Source organism: Malus sylvestris, chromosome 15 (assembly GCF_916048215.2).
Source record: "Malus sylvestris chromosome 15, drMalSylv7.2, whole genome shotgun sequence".
Taxonomy (NCBI): Eukaryota; Viridiplantae; Streptophyta; class Magnoliopsida; order Rosales; family Rosaceae; genus Malus; species Malus sylvestris.
In genome coordinates, this window is record NC_062274.1 from 16569249 (window position 1) to 16588250 (window position 19002).

Consider the following 19002-nt stretch of genomic DNA (forward strand, 5'->3'; position numbering starts at 1 on the left):
ACACCCCTTTGTAAGTCTTTGAAGAGACTTGGTATTCCCTGGCCTTAGGATGGGGTAGCCTTTTATCACCTAAACTTTTCTTGATAAAGCACAAATAGTGTGGAGAGATAAGTTAACCCCAAAACATTATACATTATTTGCTCCTATTGCTATTCGAGTTCAGAGACGTTCAGAGACGAAAATACAACAACTCGGGGCATAGTTAAAGAGCCATTGCTACAAAATTCATCTCATACTAACCAAGAACGTGATTATAATATTAACAAAGGTACATGATTTAACATAGAATTACGATCTAAAACGAACAGTATACAAACGCGAAATCATCGCTACAAGAAGCGTTCCTATAATCTATGTATCAAAAGAAAGAAAGAAAAAAATGAAGAGAAGGTGAGAGAGAGAATGAACATTCTACCTATTTGGTTTGGCAAAAACTATCTTATTTCTTGATGGTGATCTTACCACCATTAGACCTCACCACGCCTATCGATGTGGACGACGATGAAGAAGATATCCCGGACCGATCGAACTCCTCATTGTCCTTGTCGAATGCCTGGGTTAGTACTTCCTGGAGTTCCATGTACTTTCGTCTCTTCGTGAGCCGCAACTCTGGCGTGTCATTCCTCGTGTATTGAAGCTGTGATATGTCATCACCGTCCATGATCTTATTCAGTACTTCTGAGCAGCGAGGAAAGACTGCAAAGCAATGAAAAATTTCAGATACTGAAACTTTAGCAGACGTGGGTCAGGCGAGTTTAAATCCCCTCCTCGTAGATTAGATTGATTTAATAAATCGTCTTATCAAACAAAGAAAAAAAGTGATGGATAGTACTGTGAAACAAGATTATACCAGCTCGAGATAGAGCTTGTAGACAGTTAAGGTGCTCTTCCTTGATTTTGAAGGGTGCCTCGTTTAAGTCCACAGTCGTCATCTGAGAACTGGCCAGATCCTTTGGAAACTCAGAAGCGCCGCCATCGATTTAGGAGATATCCATTACAACCTTGGCTTCCATGGGGAACAAATACTTTGCCAGTCCAACTGACAAGAAACAATCAATCAACAACACAATCAGATTTGATAAGGAAATGCAATCTAATGCAAGTTAAAAAGAAGAGCAAACTAACACTCTGTTCGTGGCAGGAATTTCTGTCGGGGATGCTTCCTAGCCGACGAGCACACAGCTCCCCGAGAGGTCGGCGCCGGTTGAGGCTTTCTGTCGGGCTTCTGCTTTACTGGCTGGCTTGTCGGGCAAGGCTGAAAGAGAAGGACAGAGTTAACTTTGAAAGGTGCCTTTGTGGGGCCTTAGGTGTAGGCCTTGAGGCTCACAATCAAGATTAACTTTTAAGTGCTCAGGCGTGCCACTGCCATCTTCAACATGGCAGATGTAGAACGGATGTTGAGTTTTAATTATATATATATTTGAGATACTATGTTAGTTATTGACAGGTGCCTTTGTGGGGTCTTAGGTGTAGGCCTTGAGGCTTCCTGTTAATAACTAACTTAGTACTCGAATACATAAGGTTCATTTTCTTGGTTATACAAGTCTTATAACCATTATACTTCTGATTACCTGAGCCCGAAGAGCAGAATGAATCCAAATAGGTGCCTTTGTAGGGCCTTAGATAGGCCTTGAGGCTTCCCATCAGAACTCCTTCTATACTCAATGTTCTAGCCCGAGCAACAGGATGAATCCAAATAGGTGCCTTTGTAGGGCCTTGAATAGGCCTTGAGGCTTCCCATCAGAATTCATTCCGTACTCGAACGTTCTATGGTAATCATAATATAATAGAAATAAAACTAAGTGACAGGTCGATTACTTGCGCCTCAAGTAACTTCGGACTTCTTGTTACCAAAGCTTGTCGTGGATAGGTTAAGTCCACATCAGGTTTTTTTTTATGCCTTGAGGCCAAGGATTTTTTAAGTGATCAAATCTTACATGCCCGAGGGCTTAGAACTTAGATCTGGCTTGAACTGTAAAGACATATTCAAATCGGATTCAAGCGCTGAAAGAGTCTTTTAATAGCCATATTACTAGAAATAACTTGGGTACAACTTGTAGTATACAACATATTGCTAGGCTAATGAATGAAAAGACAAAAACAAAGAAGGTCGGGCAAGGCTGATCGTCTTGCAACTTCCTATCTTTGTGGTTTATCAGGAGGTTTGAAAGCTTAGAAAAGGGGTTGGGAGGTGAGTTTACAGAAGAAATCGATACTACAGCAAGAGTTGAACAGGGTAGCAGAGCTATTACAAAGGGTTTACCCCGAAAGGGATGAAGGCTTGGGCTGACTACAACTTCGTTTTGAAGGCAAATCTAGCTTTGAGCAGAGTTTGTGCTTGTATTTGTTGGTTTGTTTGAGTGTCCTTAACTCTTATTTCTCTTTCTCCTTTTATAGACACTCTGGCTTGGCCTCTTGTAGCAATAATCTTGCCCAAATGCAGTTTGAAGGATAGTGACTCATTAGCTATTTACTTGTACTGCCACTATAAAGTACTTTTGGGCTGATTAGCTAGCTGGTCTATACCACTTGGCCCTTGGGTAGGTGAACAAACAAGTGGTGCAAATGATCTGCACCTAGTCGGGAAAGGCCTTTTCTGCCTTTTGGGCTTGGGCTGTGCTTCGGGCTTTTCTCATCTTTTTGGGCCAACTCCCTTCTGAGCCCAAAGTTTAAGTTTTAACCCGAACAGTGCCCCCTTCAATCAATATTCAAACTGGAGTTCTAGGCGCCAATATTGATTGAACATCTGCATGCTTGTATACCCATTCTTGGAACTTGTGTTTTTTAGACAGGATGCCTACGACCCTACGTCTCTTGCTCTTCTCACGACCTTTGGGTTATCCTCTGAGGTTTCTATAAATTCAGGCTTGATTTTGCTTTTGGTCAACCAACAAACCTTCTCCAGCCTTCGTTTTTATTAACCATGAGTACTTTTGCCTTCTTAGTTTTCTTCCCAAAACTGAGAAATGAGTTCTTTAGGATTCAAGTGGGGTTTCCTAAAACTCTCTTTTCGTGAGAAAAAGAGTTTTCATCAGATACCCACTATCCCCAACACCTTTGGTCAAACACCCCGCTATCTCCAACACCCTTGGTCAGACGGTTTCCTCATGAAAACTTGCCTTCCCGCTCGTCGTCATGATAAGTCAGGCTTCACCATCATACATGGTGATGACTCTGCCTGATGATCCTCTACCAAGCGCATCTTGGCCGCACAACCTGATCACCTGATCGGATTCTATCCATGAAGACATCAGAAAACCAGTTGAGACACCATTGCACCTGGAAGGAGTCGAACGTAGCACATCGGAATTGAATTGAATTTGTTGTAAATTTCACCAATTTGTCGAAATGAAATAAACATTATCTTAACAATCTTATGTCTTTCTGTCTTCTGGAATGACTGATGAATATACACTGCACTTTAGCATCCTGAAACCTGCTTTACTTTGCATCATCTTCAATATAACAATCCCTAACATCCCATAATGTAGGACAATACTTTTTCAAGAATTTAACATTAATAGGATGTTTCTGCCAATTCCCTTCGAGGTCCGCCAAGTAATATCCCCCTTTATCTAATACTCGACTAATCATGAAAGGACCTTCCCATGTCGGGCTCCATTTTCCAAAGCCCCTAAGTTGAGCTCCTAGAGGAATGACTGTCTTCCACACCAAATCTCCTTCCTTGAAAGACTTTACTTTCACCTTTTTGTTATAAGCTCGGGCAACAGCCTTCTTCCATTCCTGAATCTGGTTCAGAGCTTCAATTCGGGCTACATCTAAGTCTTCAATCCCTTAACACATGGCTTCGATATACTATTCGTTGTGTAATCCAAACTGATTTTGAATTCTGACAGAACTTACATTGATCTCCATAGGAAGCACTGCATCTTGCCCGAAAGTTAAAGCATAAGGAGTTGTCCCTGTTCCTGCCCTCTTGGAAGTTCTGTATGCCCATAAAGTATTCCCCAGCTTTTCATGCCACTTTTCCGGATTATCTATCACCATTCTTTTGATAATGTTTACCAAAATCTTGTTGCTGGATTCTGCCTGGCCATTTGACTGCGGGTAGTAAGGACTGGACTGGATCATCTTTATTTTGTATTTGCTTGCAAATTCTTCAACTTCTTTTGAAATAAAAGATGGCCCTCGATCCGTCATTATGGTTTCGGGCACCCCAAATCTATACAGAATCTTGGTCTCAATAAAATTTTTTACTGCAGCTGAGGTTATAGATTTTACAACCGAGGCCTCTACCCATTTGGTAAAGTAATCCGTTGCTACAATTATGAAAGTGTGCCCCTTGCTAGAAGCCGGGTAGATCTGCCCGATGAAGTCCATTGCTCCCATATCCATCAAGATTTCCAAACCAATTATTAAGGCCTCATACTCTGCCCGATTGTTGGTATTCCCTTGGTAATCCAAGAGAAATGAGTAATAATGATAAATCCCTTGAGGGTTGATAATTACAATCGTAGCTTCTGAAGCCTTCTGAGTATAAGAACCATCAAAATACAGCTTCCAAGGAGTAATCCACAGACCAGCCACTTTTCTTATCTTCTGCTGGATCCACTCTTCTTTGCCCGAGATCCCTTTGCCTAGCGGGATCCAAACATTAGTAACTTCCAGGGTTCCTGATATATTGATTATCTCATCTTGAGATTCTTGATGCCCCACCAAGAAGTCAGCAATTGCTTGGCCTTTTACTGTCATTTGGGGGACATACTGAAAGCTGAATTCTGATAATGCTAGAATCCACTTCCCAATCCTTCATGTTAACATTGGCTTTGACAACATGTACTTTATCACATCTGTCTTGGCGATGATGTGCACGTGACAAGGTAACATGTAATGCCTCAGCTTATTGGCAGTAAAATACAGAGCTAAGCACAATCTCTATACTAGGGAATACCTTGTTTTTACCTCGGTCAGAATTCGACTGAGGTAGTACACTGCCTGCTCTTTCCCACCTTTATTATTTTGAGCTAGCAAACTCCCGATTGATTTATCTGAAGCGGAGATATATAGCTTTAAGGGTTTTCCCCTTTGAGGTGGTACCAACACTGGCGGAGAAGTCAAATAAGCTTTGATACTATCGAAAGCCTCTTGGTGTGGTGGTCCCCACTCGAAATTCTCCTTATCCTTCAGTCTTAATAAAGGAGTCAGCGGCTGGATCCTGCCTGCTAGATTGGCAATGAATCTTCTTAAGAAATTAATTTTGCCCATCAGCCTCTGGAGTTGCACTTTGTTGGTGGGTGAAGGCGACTCCATTATTGCCCGCGCTTTGTTTTTGTCCACTTCTACACCTCTTTGATGAACCAGGAATCCCAAGAAATTGCTCGCTCTCACTCCAAACGCACACTTCTTTGGATTCATCTTCAATTTGTGGATCCTCATTCTTGTCAATGCCTGCCTGAGGTCTATCAGATGCTTATCTTCTGTCTTGGATTTCACCACGATGTCATCAATATACACCTCCATATTATGGTCAATCAGATCATGAAAGATGGCATTCATCGCCCTTTGGTAGGTTGCACCAGCATTCTTGAGCCCGAAGGGCATGACCAGATATTCATATGCCCCCACATGCCCAGGGCACCTAAAAGCTGTTTTATGTATATCTTCCGGGGCCATCTTTATCTGATTATACCCGGCATTTCCATCCATAAAAGATAAGACTTTGTGTTTTGCTACTGCATCTATAGATAGATCTGCCATGGGCATGGGATACTCATCTTTAGGTGTAGCGCCATTAATATTTCTGTAATCAACACAACATCGTACTGCTTTTGTTATGGCTTTTAAAACGAGTACAATGTTGGCTAACCACTCCATATATTTGGCTGGCCTGATAAATCTGGCTTTTACGAGCCTCTCAATCTCTTCTTTGACTTTCTCTTCTATCTCCTTCGACATCCTTCGTGGTGCTTGCTTAACCGGCTTATATCCTTCCTTGATGGGCATTCTGTGTTCCACCAAGGTTGCATCTAAACCTGGCATCTCAGTGTAATGCTAAGCAAAACAATCTTTGAATTCTTGCAAGAGACAGATAATTTGTGGCCGATCCTCACTCTCCAATAAACCACTGATTTGTATTGGTCTTGGGTCCTCATTTGTTCCTAGCTCAATAACTTCCAAAGGATCTTGGACCTCTGGTAGTGGCTTATCAGGTTCTGCACACAAAAATTCGACTAGCTCCGGGCTCTCGGGCAAGTCGTCTGGCCCATCTAGGTCATATATGCACTCGACCATTTGAATGGCCCTTTCCAATTCTTTTCGACAAGATTCCTCCTTGCTTTCATCCTGGCTGGTTGAAGCTCCTACCTGCCATTCCTGCTCTTCTCTGTCTAAGAGCTCATTTTCTTGTCTTCTTCCTTTCCTATACACAAACAGTCGTTTAATCAAGGATCTGACTGCCATTACCTTATCTTTCTTTTTTTGTTCTGTCATTGATGGTGTAGGGGTGTTGGGACGATACAAGGTCTATCCTACTCCTCTCTAGTAAGGAGCATTCCTTGTTCTAGAAGCTTTTGGGCCGTCACCTTAGTAGGGCGGCCGTTCTCATCTGCTCCCGAACATTTCAAGATTCCTACGTTGGGATTGTAGAAACTTGCTTCCGCTACATTGGCTGTGGGAAGAAATGGCCGTGATTCGGCCTTTACCATCTCCCAAAAGCCTGGCCCTTCTGCGCTTGCCTCATGATAAACAGCCACTTGTTGATGTAGGGTGGAGGGTATAGTAAGACTTTGGTGAATCCAATCTCTTCCGAGCAAGGCTCCATAGGTGGAGGTGCAGTCCACCACAAAGAATGCCAGCATGATCTGTTTAGACCCCAAATCTACTTCTAAAGGCAATATCCCATGAGTCTTGGTGCTAGCGCCCGAGAAACTAGAAACTGTGAGGTCTGTAGGAATAAGATCATATGTGCCTCTCCCTAACTTTTTCATCTGCTTGGCCGGCAGTACATTAACAGCCGCCCCTCCATCAATCAAAATCCTTTTGAATGACACCCCTTCCAAATGAGCTGTCACATATATGGGCTTCAGATGATTGGCAAGTGAAATGTTCGGGCGACTGAACATCATCTTATCTGTATAGATCCTTAAAGGACCCTCTTTGGATGCCTCAGATGATTCAACTTTTCCCAACTCTCATTCTTCAGCTATCTCCACATTGACATGAGTCATCATCGGCTCCGTTGTTATGTAATCTCCTTCCATGGCGGCAGGCTGATTTGGTTGGGCAACAAACATGGCAGATAACACATACGCCATGTTTATATGAAAGTTGCTAGGCTCTGGCAGTTCTTCTTTTTTGCTCCCAATCTGGTCCATGAACTCATCCAACCAAGCCATCGCATCTAGTGGAAGCAGTGGTTCTGGTGCCCCCTCTAGTTGATTCACACCTGAATATGGTGTTTGCTTTGGAACTTCCCCGAAGGGATCCTCTAATGATAGAGAATGTTGTTTTCTCTCAGGTGAGACAGTTCAAAAAAAAATAGGCTGCTTTGTCTTCCATTCGGGAGTTGGCACCATAACCATATCTTCTTGAACTCTCCTCAAGATTCTATATTTCCCAAGGTGTAGGCTTTGTGGCACATGGTTTCCTTCGCCTTCAGTCTTGCTATTAGCCTTTTCCACCTCCTTCTTACTTCTCCAACGGAGCTGACTACTCCCCCCAGAAGACGTTTTCTCCAACTTTTGATTTTTGGATGCTTCCGACGTCGCAGGGGTTTTTAAGGAATTCATGTAGGCTTTGTGTTGCCTCTGAACCCTTTTGACCATGGAGGCTCTCATTTGCTTAACGGGCTGTCTATTTTTCCCAACCACATACAATTTTTGCCCGAGGCGGGCAGGATTATCTTTTTTGACAGAGTTTGTTATCCTGTCATTCCTCCTGACCTCTCTTCCCATATGGCCGTACTGAGAGTGCTCTACACCTCTCTCTTTCGGCTTCTTGGCATCTTTATCCTCTGCCTCCTCAGAAACTTCATGGTTACGAAATATCTCTGATAAAGCCTCGGTTGGGAATCGCCTCCTAACCGCTGAAAGACACTTCGGGAGGTATCCCTTCCTGCAGTCCGCCGAGCTTTTTCTTGTGCCTCTTTTCTCTTTTGTTCTTCATTCCTCCTGATCAGTTCATGATCTATGAGGGCTCCTGTGGGCGGTATTTTGAGCTCACACTGGCATTGGCACTTACTGCACAGCATCCTCCCTTTGATTATGGCGGCTCTTGGATATTCGAGCAAGTTAACCACCCTTTTTATGGGTTTGTCAACCAGTCTTCTTTCTTCTTCTCTTGTGACCTTCTCTTTCCCCTTATCCGCCCAAGCCATACTGATCATATTTATAGGGGCATCTGAGAAGGGATCCGTATGTTTATCCGTCACCGCAGCTTCTTCTAGTCGGTTGGTTTTAAATCCCCTCTTCTCCCTATCATCTTTCTTTCCAAGGTGAGGTAAAGATATAGGAATAGGTGGTCTTAGAACTGGGTCATCTTCCTTTCTGGAGCCTGCGGAGGTGTTCTCCAGTCTTTGTAGCATGTGCAACAAAGCAGTTTGCAAATCTTCTGATCCCTTTGACATACTTCTTTGATCAAAGTGTCCCACCGGGCGTGCCAAAACTATGTTCGTGGCAGGAATTTTCATCGGGGATGCTTCCTAGCCGACGAGCACACAGCTCCCCGAGAGGTCGGCACCGGTTAAGGCTTTCTATCGGGCTTCTGCTTTACTGGCGAGCTTGTCGGGCAAAGCCTGTCGGGCAAGGCTGAAAGAAAAGGACAAAGTTAACTTTGAAATGTGCCTTTGTGGGGCCTTAGGTGTAGGCCTTGAGGCTCACAATCAAGATTAACTTTTAAGTGCTCAGGCTTGCCACTGCCATCTTCAACATGGCAGATGTAGAATGGATGTTGAGTTTTAATTATATATATATTCGAGAGACTATGTTAGTTATTGATAGGTGCCTTTGTGGGGCCTTAGGTGTAGGCCTTGAGGCTTCCCGTTAATAACTAACTTAGTACTCGAATACATAAGGTTCATTTTCTTGGTTATATGAGTCTTATAACCATTATACTTCTGAGTACCTGAGCCCGAATAGCAGAATGAATCCAAATAGGTGCCTTTGTAGGGCCTTAGATAGGCCTTGAGGCTTCCCATCAGAACTTCTTCTATACTCAATGTTCTAGCCCGAGGAACAGGATGAATCCAAATATGTGCCTTTGTAGGGCCTTGAATAGGCCTTGAGGCTTCCCATCAGAATTCATTCCGTACTCGAACGTTCTATGGTAATCATAATATAATAGAAATAAAACTAAGTGACAGGTCGATTACTTGCGCCTCAAGTAACTTCGGACTTCTTATTACCAAAGCTTGTCGTGGATGGGTTAAGTCCATATCAGGTTTTTTTTATGCCTTGAGGCCAAGGACTTTTTAAGTGATCAAATCTTACATGCCCGAGGGCTTGGAACTTAGATCTGGCTTGAACTGTGAAGACATATTCAAATCGGATTCAAGCGCTGAGAGAGTCTTTTAATAGCCATACTAGAAATAACTTGGATAGAACTTGTAGTATACAACATATTGCTAGGCTAATGAATGAAAAGACAAAAACAAAGAAGGTCGGGCAAGGCTGATCGTCTTGCAACTTCCTATCTTTGTGGTTTATCAGGAGGTTTGAAAGCTTAGAAAAAGGGTTGGGAGGTGAGTTTACGGAAGAAATCGATACTACAGCAAGAGTTGAACAGGGTAGCAGAGCTATTACAAAGGGTTTACCCCGAAAGGGATGAAGGCTTGGGCTGACTACAGCTTCGTTTTGAAGGCAAATCTGGCTTTGAGCAGAGTTTGTGCTTGTATTTGTTGGTTTGTTTGAGTGTCCTTAACTCTTATTTCTCTTTCTCCTTTTATAGACACACTGGCTTGGCCTCCTGTAGCAATAATCTTGCCCAAATGCAGTTTGAAGGATAGTGACTCATTAGCTATTTACTTGTACTGCCACTATAAAGTACTTTTGGGCTGATTAGCTGGCTGGTTTATACCACTTGGCCCTTGGGTAGGTGAACAAGTGGTGCAAATGATCTGAACAAGTGGTGCAAATGATCTGCACCTAGTCGGGAAAGGCCTTTTATGCCTTCTGGGCTTCGGCTGTGCTTCGGGCTTTTCTCCTCTTTTTGGGCCAACTCCCTTCTGAGCCCAAAGTTTAAGTTTTAACCCGAACACACTTATATGCTCTAATTTAAACACAAACAAGAGTGAATATTTACCTCTATTCTCAAGGTACAAGAGTTTCATGCGCAGATCATCGTCGGTCATAGCAAGCGAAAGCAAGGCTTCTCCAAGTGACGGAACCCTTCTTTCCGCTTGCTCCAAAATCTCTATGCACAAGCGATCGTTGGAAGAAGACTTGCCGTCGTCGTTAGACTAAAAAACTGCAGCCCGGGTAAGCCGCTTAGTGATCTGCACCGCTTTCCTCCAATCCAGCGTAAGATCCGAAGGGCGAGCACCCTTCGTGAGAAGGGACACAATGATCTTAGGCCCCTTCCTCATCGCCGCAACAGGAAGCACAGTATACCCCCTCGGATTCCTACAATTAACATCTGCGATTCCAAGATCAAGCAGATCCGTTGTGGTCTTTGCATCACAGTACGCCACAGCATAGTGCAGCGCAAAGGCATCGTCAAGATTGGTATGCCCTTCTTTCAGCAGCATTCGCACCAACTCGATATCATCCGAATCCAAAGCCCGGTGTATCCTCTTGGTGTGTTTATCTGGGAAATGACTAGTACTAGCACTAGAGGAGCACTGCTGAGGGCTGTCCAAGCCGAATGCAAGCCTGGTATCGGTGATCTGCTTCACAGTGTGTTGCGGCAGGGCTTTCTCCAGAGTTACAACATTGGCATCGGACTTCACTATCATCTCAATGCACCTCCCCGCCAATCTCTCGCACGGTTTGCCGCACATGTTGGCGACGTACAGAACCACCAGTACGTCATCTATGGCAACTTTTTCAAGAATATCTAGCAGATGCCTCTGGAAATTAATCATCAATACAAAACAAACTAACAACAAAGTTTCAGAAAGTTGATAAACATCAATCACTACTATAAACACACGTATGAACGCTGAAAGTGGAATGTTCTTTCGTCAAACTATTTAAGATGTTTACTTATTCAAACTATGGATCTCAATCTTTATTGTGATTAGGTGTTAACCGAACATGGTAACAACAAAAATATAAACGAAATTTTAGAAAGCTGATAGCAAACAATTTAAACATCATTCACTATTATGCACGTATATAAAAATGGCAGCTCCAAGCTAACAAGGCTTTCGGCCTTATGAAGATTGGGGAAACATTTATCGTACACAACATTACCCTTATTTTTCACTATTATGCACGTATACAAACACTAAAAAGTATCCAAATTTGTTCATCTGCTAAACTATCAAAGAATGTAAGATATCTACATTGTCTGACTGCAAATCATAATAATTAGCCCGGTTAATTATATAGAGTTCAAATTAATGATACGACAACATAATAATCTTCTATTATCATTATGTGAATCTCAACATCTCGTCGAAGTCGGAATAATTATTGGAAAATATCGTTCAAAGTTCAAACTAATCACTGTAAAAACAAACCTAACGTAATATGTTTTATCGTCATACTATGGATTTTGATCATGTACCAGGCGAATAACTAGTATGACGTTGAAGTCGCAGTCCGACGACGTAAGCACGTGTAAGTATAAAAAAGATAGGGTAAAGTACAAAAAAACTACCTCAACTATTGATGTCACGACACTTTCATACTTCATCTTTTAAAATTGACAATGTCATACCTCATCTTATGAATTTGTGCCAATGTTATACCTTCCGTTACTTGGTCGTGAATTTCTCAGTTAAATGCTGACGTGGCTTGATTCGGGACCCATTTTCTATTAAAAAATTATTAAAAACTAAAACAAAATTATTTAATATTTTTTAAATATTAAAATAATAAAGAAAAGTATTTTTTTTTCTTTTCTCTCTCTCTTCTTCTTCTCCTGCAGGTTGGGATGGACGACCTTTTCATTTTTATTTTCCTTTCTTCTTCTTTTTCTTTCTGGGTTGTAGGTTGGCATGGGGGTTTCCTTTTTTTTTTTCTCTCTCCCTCTACTTCTTCTGCTTTTGCAGGTTGGGTTTCTCTCTCTCTCTCTCTCTACTTCTTCTTCTTCTTCTGCAGATTGGGTTAGGGGAGGGGGACGGACAAACTGGTTTCCTTTTTTTTTTTTTTTTTTTTCCTTCTCTCTCTTCTTCTGCAGGTTGGGGGGTGGTGGATTTGGGTTGCAGGTGTGGAAGGGATCATGGTTTTGGGAGCTGGGGGGGGTGATGGGATCTTGGGGGGGGGGGGAAGGGGTTGGTACGGTGATGATATTTTTTTTGGGGGGGGGGGTGTGACGGGATCTGGGCAAGGGGAGAGGGGTTGAGGGGACGGATGGATGAACTGGATTTCCTTTTTTTTTTTTTCCTTTCTTCTTCTTCCTGGGTTGTAGGTTGGCTTGGGGGGGAGGGACGAACTGGGTTTCCTGTTTTTTTTTTTTTTTTCTCTTCTTCTTCTTCTTCTTCTTCTTCTTATGCAGGTTGGGCTGGGGAGGGGGGACAGACGAACTGGGTTTCCTTCTTTCTTTTTTTTTTCTTTCCCCCTTCTCTCCTTTGACTTGGGTTGCAGGTGTGGGAGGGATCAAGGTTTTGGGAAGGGGTGGGGGTTGGTAGGGTGATGGGATCTTGGGATCTGGGGGGTTTGGTGTGGTGATGATATTTTTGGGGGGGGGGAGGGTGTGACGGGATCTGGGCGGGGGGATGGGGTTGATGGGTTTTCAAATTATTATTTTTTTGTTGTTGAAGATTAAGCAGGTAGGGGGAAATAGATGACGGGGGAGAAGAGAGAAGGGGGAAGAAGATGACGAACTGAGGGGTTTTTTTTTTAACTTTTATGTACTATTTTAATATTTTAATAATATTAAATAATTTTTTTAGTTTATAATTATATTTTATTAATTTTTTAATAAAAAGTGGGTCCCGAATCAAATCACGTCAGCATTCAACTGAAAAATTCAGTGCCAAGTAAAACATTGGATCAAATTCGTAAGATAAGGTATGACATTGTCAATTTTAAAAGATAAGGTATGAAAGTGTCGTGACACTAATAGTTGAGGTAGTTTTTTTGTACTTTACCCAAAAAGATACTAGTGAAGTTTTTACCTGATAAAGTGAGACCCATTCGGAGATTTGAAAAGTTGCAGAAGCATACAGAATCTCCACCATGAAATCAACCACCGACCAGCGAGCGACATGAGCGCAAGCGTCGTCCACGCAGACCCAAACGCCTTTGGGCAATGACCTAAGCTTCCCGCTGTACAAATACCCCAAAACAGTGAGGAGCACGTCCAATCCGACATCATATTCCTTCACGAACTCCTTTAATTCAAACCGAGTAGCCACCAACGATGACCCTCTGTCCTTCACCGAGAACACGTTCTTGAAAAACGAGTTTCTCGCCGACAAGGCGCAGCGGTGGACGGGAACTTCCAAGGTGGCGTTGACGATGATATTGGCGTCGACGAAGTAGCCAAAGTGAGTGGAGTCGAAGATCGATTCAAGGTTGTCGGAGGGGCGGTTGAGGGCTAATTCGGGTGGGGGAGGGTTGTGGTGTAATGCCATGCATGAGATGTTGCTGCTGTTGGAGTTGCTGTTGTAAGAATTAAATAGCCAAGATCAAGATTTAAGCCACAGTAAACACAACCAAGAAAGCACAAAGTCTTTTCCATATGAACTAATGCATTCACACTAACCTGATGAACCTCCGTTGGAAAACGTCATGGCTGCAGCAGTCCAAACTCTGTATGTTGCAACTCTTCTCCTCTCTGGCAGAACTCTTAATGCTCTTACTAAGAATAAGGCTTAGTTCTTAATTGAGCATGTGTCTGTGAGAGCAGAGATTACAGCATATACACACACACACACACCTCTCCTAATCTAATGAGGATTTCCTATTACAATCCGCTTAGGAAACAACTCATGTTTCCTAATCTATATCAGTTCATCTCCATGATAGATTCCTCTATCAACAAGAACTCACATTCATCTTCCTATAAGGCTTTCTTATGTTCATATTCTTACAACTGTTGCTAACAACGTCGTTCGAGTCCGAGAAGCTGATTTTCATAAAATTCATCGGGAACAAGAGAACTGAGTCGGGTGATCCGAGTTTGTGAGTTGGTGGGTTGATCGGGTCGATTCGAAGTTGTTTAAATACATGAGTTTTGAAGTCAGAGCAGAGAGAGGACATGGGTGACGATCAGTGAAAACAAAATCCCAATTACGCAAAAATTGCTGATCAAATTTTAAAAATTAAATTTTTTGTAACAATTAACAATTTCTTGTTTGTCCTTGCGTAAATTATGATCAATCACAATTCACAAGTTCCAGGTTGAAGTATGCAAAGAGTTGTTCTGTGTTGGGACTGTGACCGATGAGAACAACGTATGCTACTCCGACGGTTTTTCAAGTCAATAACAAATTGTAATGCAGTTCTCGATCAACTTAGAATATTATCGCGGTGTCATCCCGATGCAGATAAGATTCTCGAATTTGAAGCCCAATTTCGCCTTTAGGGGTTTGGTTTTATGTCACCGATGGCATCATTGATGGGGTCGGAGTCTTCGGACGATCGTCATGACCACCGTTCTGCAGGCTTTGCTAGTGACTAATTTGCCCTGCCTTCACTGTGAAGGCTTCTGTTTCCTGACCTTCCACATACTCATGCCTCTGTTTTTTAGCTCTAATTTATTGCTACAAAAGTAGTGGTGTAACACTCTAGCTCAGTTATGCATGAAAAGGCAAGGTCTCGTTGCTTTGTGAGACCTGTTTTTGCAAGATTTGGGGAGCCCCGCCACGTGTGAGATTCACAGCAATCAACGATCATCAACGGATAAATGGCCAATTCATGCTAGAGATCCCACGTCTTGTTTCTATTGTGGATGAAGATAAAGAGACATATCGGCCTCTACAATTGAATAGGAACTGATAAACCACTCTGTTTAAGCTCTAGAGGTGAATGAATTTCATTTTTTGAGGAGATAGATTGGACATAAATGAAACTTATCCCTCCTAATCCTACCTACAAGTTTCCATAACGAGTAATCTATCTTCTCGATTCAAATTGGACCCAAAATTTTCATTTTGTTCTTCAACGTGCAAGGATTATTTATAGTAAGTTATCCATTCCGATCCAATCCTGGACTCCAAATGAGGCCATCAAGTGATAAGAAGGATATATAATGCACATGAATGCCATACAGAAACTTAAGTAACCAAAAAATCTTACAATTTTTCATGTATATCCCCTGATTTGTCATCAGGCAGAAAAGAATGAGGATGAAGTATCACACAACTTGACAAAAAACTCACAACTAATCTTTGTTTCCATGAGGGGAGCACACCTTCTCCAAACCTCTTCCTATTGACACCCCAAACCCACCTTCCTTTTTAGGTGTGGAAACCGGATTTTTCTCTTCTTTCTTGGGATGGATCGCTTCGACAATGGCCTCGATTTCCTCCTTTGCTCTTTCAAAAACATTCGGACCCTTAACATGATCGATTGGGATACTCTCGTCAATGTCATTACTCCTTCCGTGAGTTTCTTTGGTATGATGCTTTGGTGACTTCTCGTGTGTTTCTTTATCATGATTCTTCAACGACTTCTCATGGTGCATCATTGTCTCAATCTTCTCCTTGGCTTTCCCAATCAAATTGGCTATCTTGACATGATTTTCTGCAAACATCAACTAAAAACTAAGAGGACACAAACTTTGGCTTTCAAGAATCCTCCACAAACAGCATTCGGCCAGCATGCCACAAATGGAAAAGATTTCTTTTTTCTTTTTGGTCAAACGGAGAAGATTACAAAATTTGAGATATATAGACTATAGTATAAACATGTGAGTCGGAAAAGCAACATGAAAACAATCGCGTGGACCTTAACAATTAGAATATTAAACTTAGCGTTTGCAGTATAACAAATAATAATGGACAAGATCGAAGACTCAGAGGCAAAATTATATACAAACACAGAACAGTTTGGACCACAATCCAATCAAGACGAAGCCTGGGACGCTCAAGAAAATGGAGGAAAATAGGGTTACGATCGAATTTCAAAACCACCAATTGGGGAAACCCAATGAGACCTTCAAGGTGAGCATAGAGGACTACAAGTACAACTACAGCGTATTGTTTTTCTTGACCCTTACTTTATCTTCTTAAAACTGCTAGTTCGACTAATGGAAACCGAACCGATGCAAAAGTTCCGAGAAATCATCTCATACATGCAACAACATTGTAATGAATGTCATACCTGATAGAGAAACAGCTTTCTCCTGTTTTTTCGGCTCCTTTTTACTTTCGTCCCTGCAATCAAATCAACAAACGCGACGAGGCACAAACTTAAGCACATCAAAAAGGCCAAATTGATCCTACATTTCAACTTTTCAATTTGCTCAAATTAACGGGAAAATAAAAACCAACTTTTTTCCATGAGTGGGAGACTCTTTCTTGGGATGAATTGCTTCAACTATGGCCTCAAACTCCTCCTTCGCTCTCTCGAACATATTCGGAGCTTTGACACCATCTAACGGGGTGTTTTCATCGATATCATTTCGCAATCCATGAGTTTCCTTGTGATCATGATGTGATTTGTCTGTGTGCCGCATTGCCTCAATCTCTTCCTTTGCTCTTTCAAGCAAATTAGGTGCCTTTACTTCCTTATCTGTTACGAATTTTCGACATTTACAAGAAATTCATCCCATTAATTAAACGATAATCCTCTTTTCTACACAAACACATTAATATCTACCAAAATTAGATAACTTTAAGGAAATTCAGCAGAACTAATCGAATCCGAAACAATAATTAGATCCAGAAAATGATCAAATTGGATTATCTAACAAATGGGGGTTCGGGAGTAAAACGAGAATTAGATATTTGGAAAAAATCGTACCAGGCGGAGCTTGCGTTGTTCCAGGTTTGGATTCTGCCATTGGAGTTGCTTGTCAGAGAGAGAGAGAGAGAGGGAGATGGAGATGGTTAGAAGATCAGTTGGCGAAACGAGAGGATGACAAGTGAGAAAATAGAATCGAATCAAAACGTGTAAGATGCCAGATTGGACAAAGGGCCTACCTGTTAAGTCTATTGCGGCGGCTTGGACCCGCTATAACAGAGAAAAGAATGCGATTCGAGATAGGACCGGTTGTCCCCTATCACAAGGTTCTAAAGCATTTATAATAGTTTATTGGGTTTTTATCTGCTAACCTTATAACGATCCGAAATGTTAACGGATTACCTAATAACAACCTAACTATTTAACAACTTGGTCCAAAATGTGTTATTTTTGTGTCGTTTGGTGTCAGATTAACGAGTCGTGTAAGAAGTTGTCAGACCTAGTATGTATATAAATTGCCGTTCGACCTTCTGAGCTATTAGCCAATTGAAAATGACCTTGTAAACTAATCTTCTGGTAAATTAACCTCCTAATTTTTTTTTTCAAACAATATATTTTGTTAGATTAGTTTTGCCACAGTTTGAACCCACGCCATCATGCAATAATTTTAACACATTTCTATCACTGTGGTAAAATGTCAATTCCTACCTCCTGAACTATTTGAAATTAGCCAATTAACCTTCTCATTGACAGATTCGATGAAATTTCATCTACTTTGTCGTCAAATATTGAAGCAACTTTACTCTAATCACGTGTTAATCATCCTTAAAAGGCTTATATATATGACTCAAAGACGTCTAATCTTGTTTAAATTTGTAATTGGAAGAGAATATGTGACATCCCACATCGCCCAGGAGAGTGATCCTTAAATGTGTATTCTCATCCCTACCTAGCACGAGGTCTTTTGGGAGCTCACTGGCTTCGGGTTCCGTAGGAACTCCGAAGTTAAGCGAGAAGGAGGTCAGAGCACTCCCAGGATGGGTGACCCATTGGGAAGTTGCTCGTGAGTTCCCAAAAACAAAACCATGAGGGAATGGTAAGCCCAAAGCGGATAATATCGTGCTACGGTGGTGGAGCGGGCCCGAGAAGTGGTCCGCCCCGGGCCGGGATGTGACAGAATATATGTATGAACATAATAAAATTATTAATAACAATTGAAATAAACAAATATAAAGTAAAAGGAAATTAAAATAGTTAAAAGAAGCATAAAGCAAATTAAAGATGTAAGAAAATAATAAAACACCCTCACATTTAATATATCTTCAGTCAGAAAGATGCACACAACGTAGTTACAACAGACGCGAAAGCACTGTCATACTTTTAGACTACAATTTTACAATTTGAAGAAAAACTTGTTTACAACTGAGCACCAAGGCTCTTATAACAAAACCTAAAATCAAAACGATAAAGAAATAATCTTCTAGGTGTTGCCTAAGTAAAGGGTCATCATAAAGCAGCCTTACATAGTGGACGATATATTCACTTTATTCAGTAGACCTAATTCAACTTCATATAGGTGAACAAAAAAAAAAAAAAACTCTTAAATAAAGAATCAAACAGACGCACATAGCTGCATTAAAAGTAACAAATTATTCAAAAGTAGAATAATTATTTTCTTGTCTTGATATCAAGCAACATTTCAATTATTCTTATCTTGTTTGTTTTCATAAGAAAAACAATTCATGCTTTTTTGCCTTAAGGAATGGGCGAAAGAATCCCATAACGGCCGTCTCCATTATCATCTACCAAGTCTTCAAGAATTTGTAAAACCTCTTTCAGGTCTGCTTTAGAAGAAGATGAGCTAGATTGCTCAATTAAAGATTTCAGTTTTTCAACCTTAAGAGAGAATCTGGTGCTAGAAGAGAAGATCCATCCTCACAAGAAATCTAATTTAAGATTATTTTTGCTTGAAAAGAATGAGGCTTAAGGTGATCTAGTTAAATTAATGAATATAAATTCGTCTTTCTAG

At 41.4% G+C, this 19002-nt stretch overlaps 1 protein-coding gene and 1 pseudogene across 1 annotated transcript; both read right to left on the bottom strand.

The window, feature by feature from the left end:
- Positions 1–190: 190 nt before the first annotated feature.
- Positions 191–14213, bottom strand: LOC126601133 (BTB/POZ domain and ankyrin repeat-containing protein NPR1-like; annotated as a pseudogene).
- Positions 14214–15314: 1101 nt separating this feature from the next.
- LOC126601176 (uncharacterized) lies at positions 15315–17177 on the bottom strand. Its single transcript, XM_050267854.1, has 4 exons — positions 17034–17177; positions 16562–16802; positions 16392–16444; positions 15315–15812 (listed from the first exon to the last, which is right to left on the bottom strand). The coding sequence occupies exons 1-4, from the start codon at positions 17071–17073 to the stop codon at positions 15451–15453; spliced, it is 696 nt and encodes a 231-aa protein (XP_050123811.1). The 5' UTR covers positions 17074–17177; the 3' UTR covers positions 15315–15450.
- Between the last annotated feature and the right edge of the window lie 1825 nt (positions 17178–19002).

What these genes read in the sequence shown, in the direction of transcription:
- LOC126601176 (XM_050267854.1), bottom strand. Translation starts at nt 17,073, where the DNA reads ATGGCAGAATCCAAACCTGGAACAACGCAAGCTCCGCCTG. An exon ending in AACAACGCAAGCTCCGCCTG is followed by an intron (nt 16,803 to 17,033) that starts GTACGATTTTTT and finishes AATTCGTAACAG; the next exon opens with ATAAGGAAGTAAAGGCACCT. An exon ending in TCTCCCACTCATGGAAAAAA is followed by an intron (nt 16,445 to 16,561) that starts GTTGGTTTTTAT and finishes ATTTGATTGCAG; the next exon opens with GGACGAAAGTAAAAAGGAGC.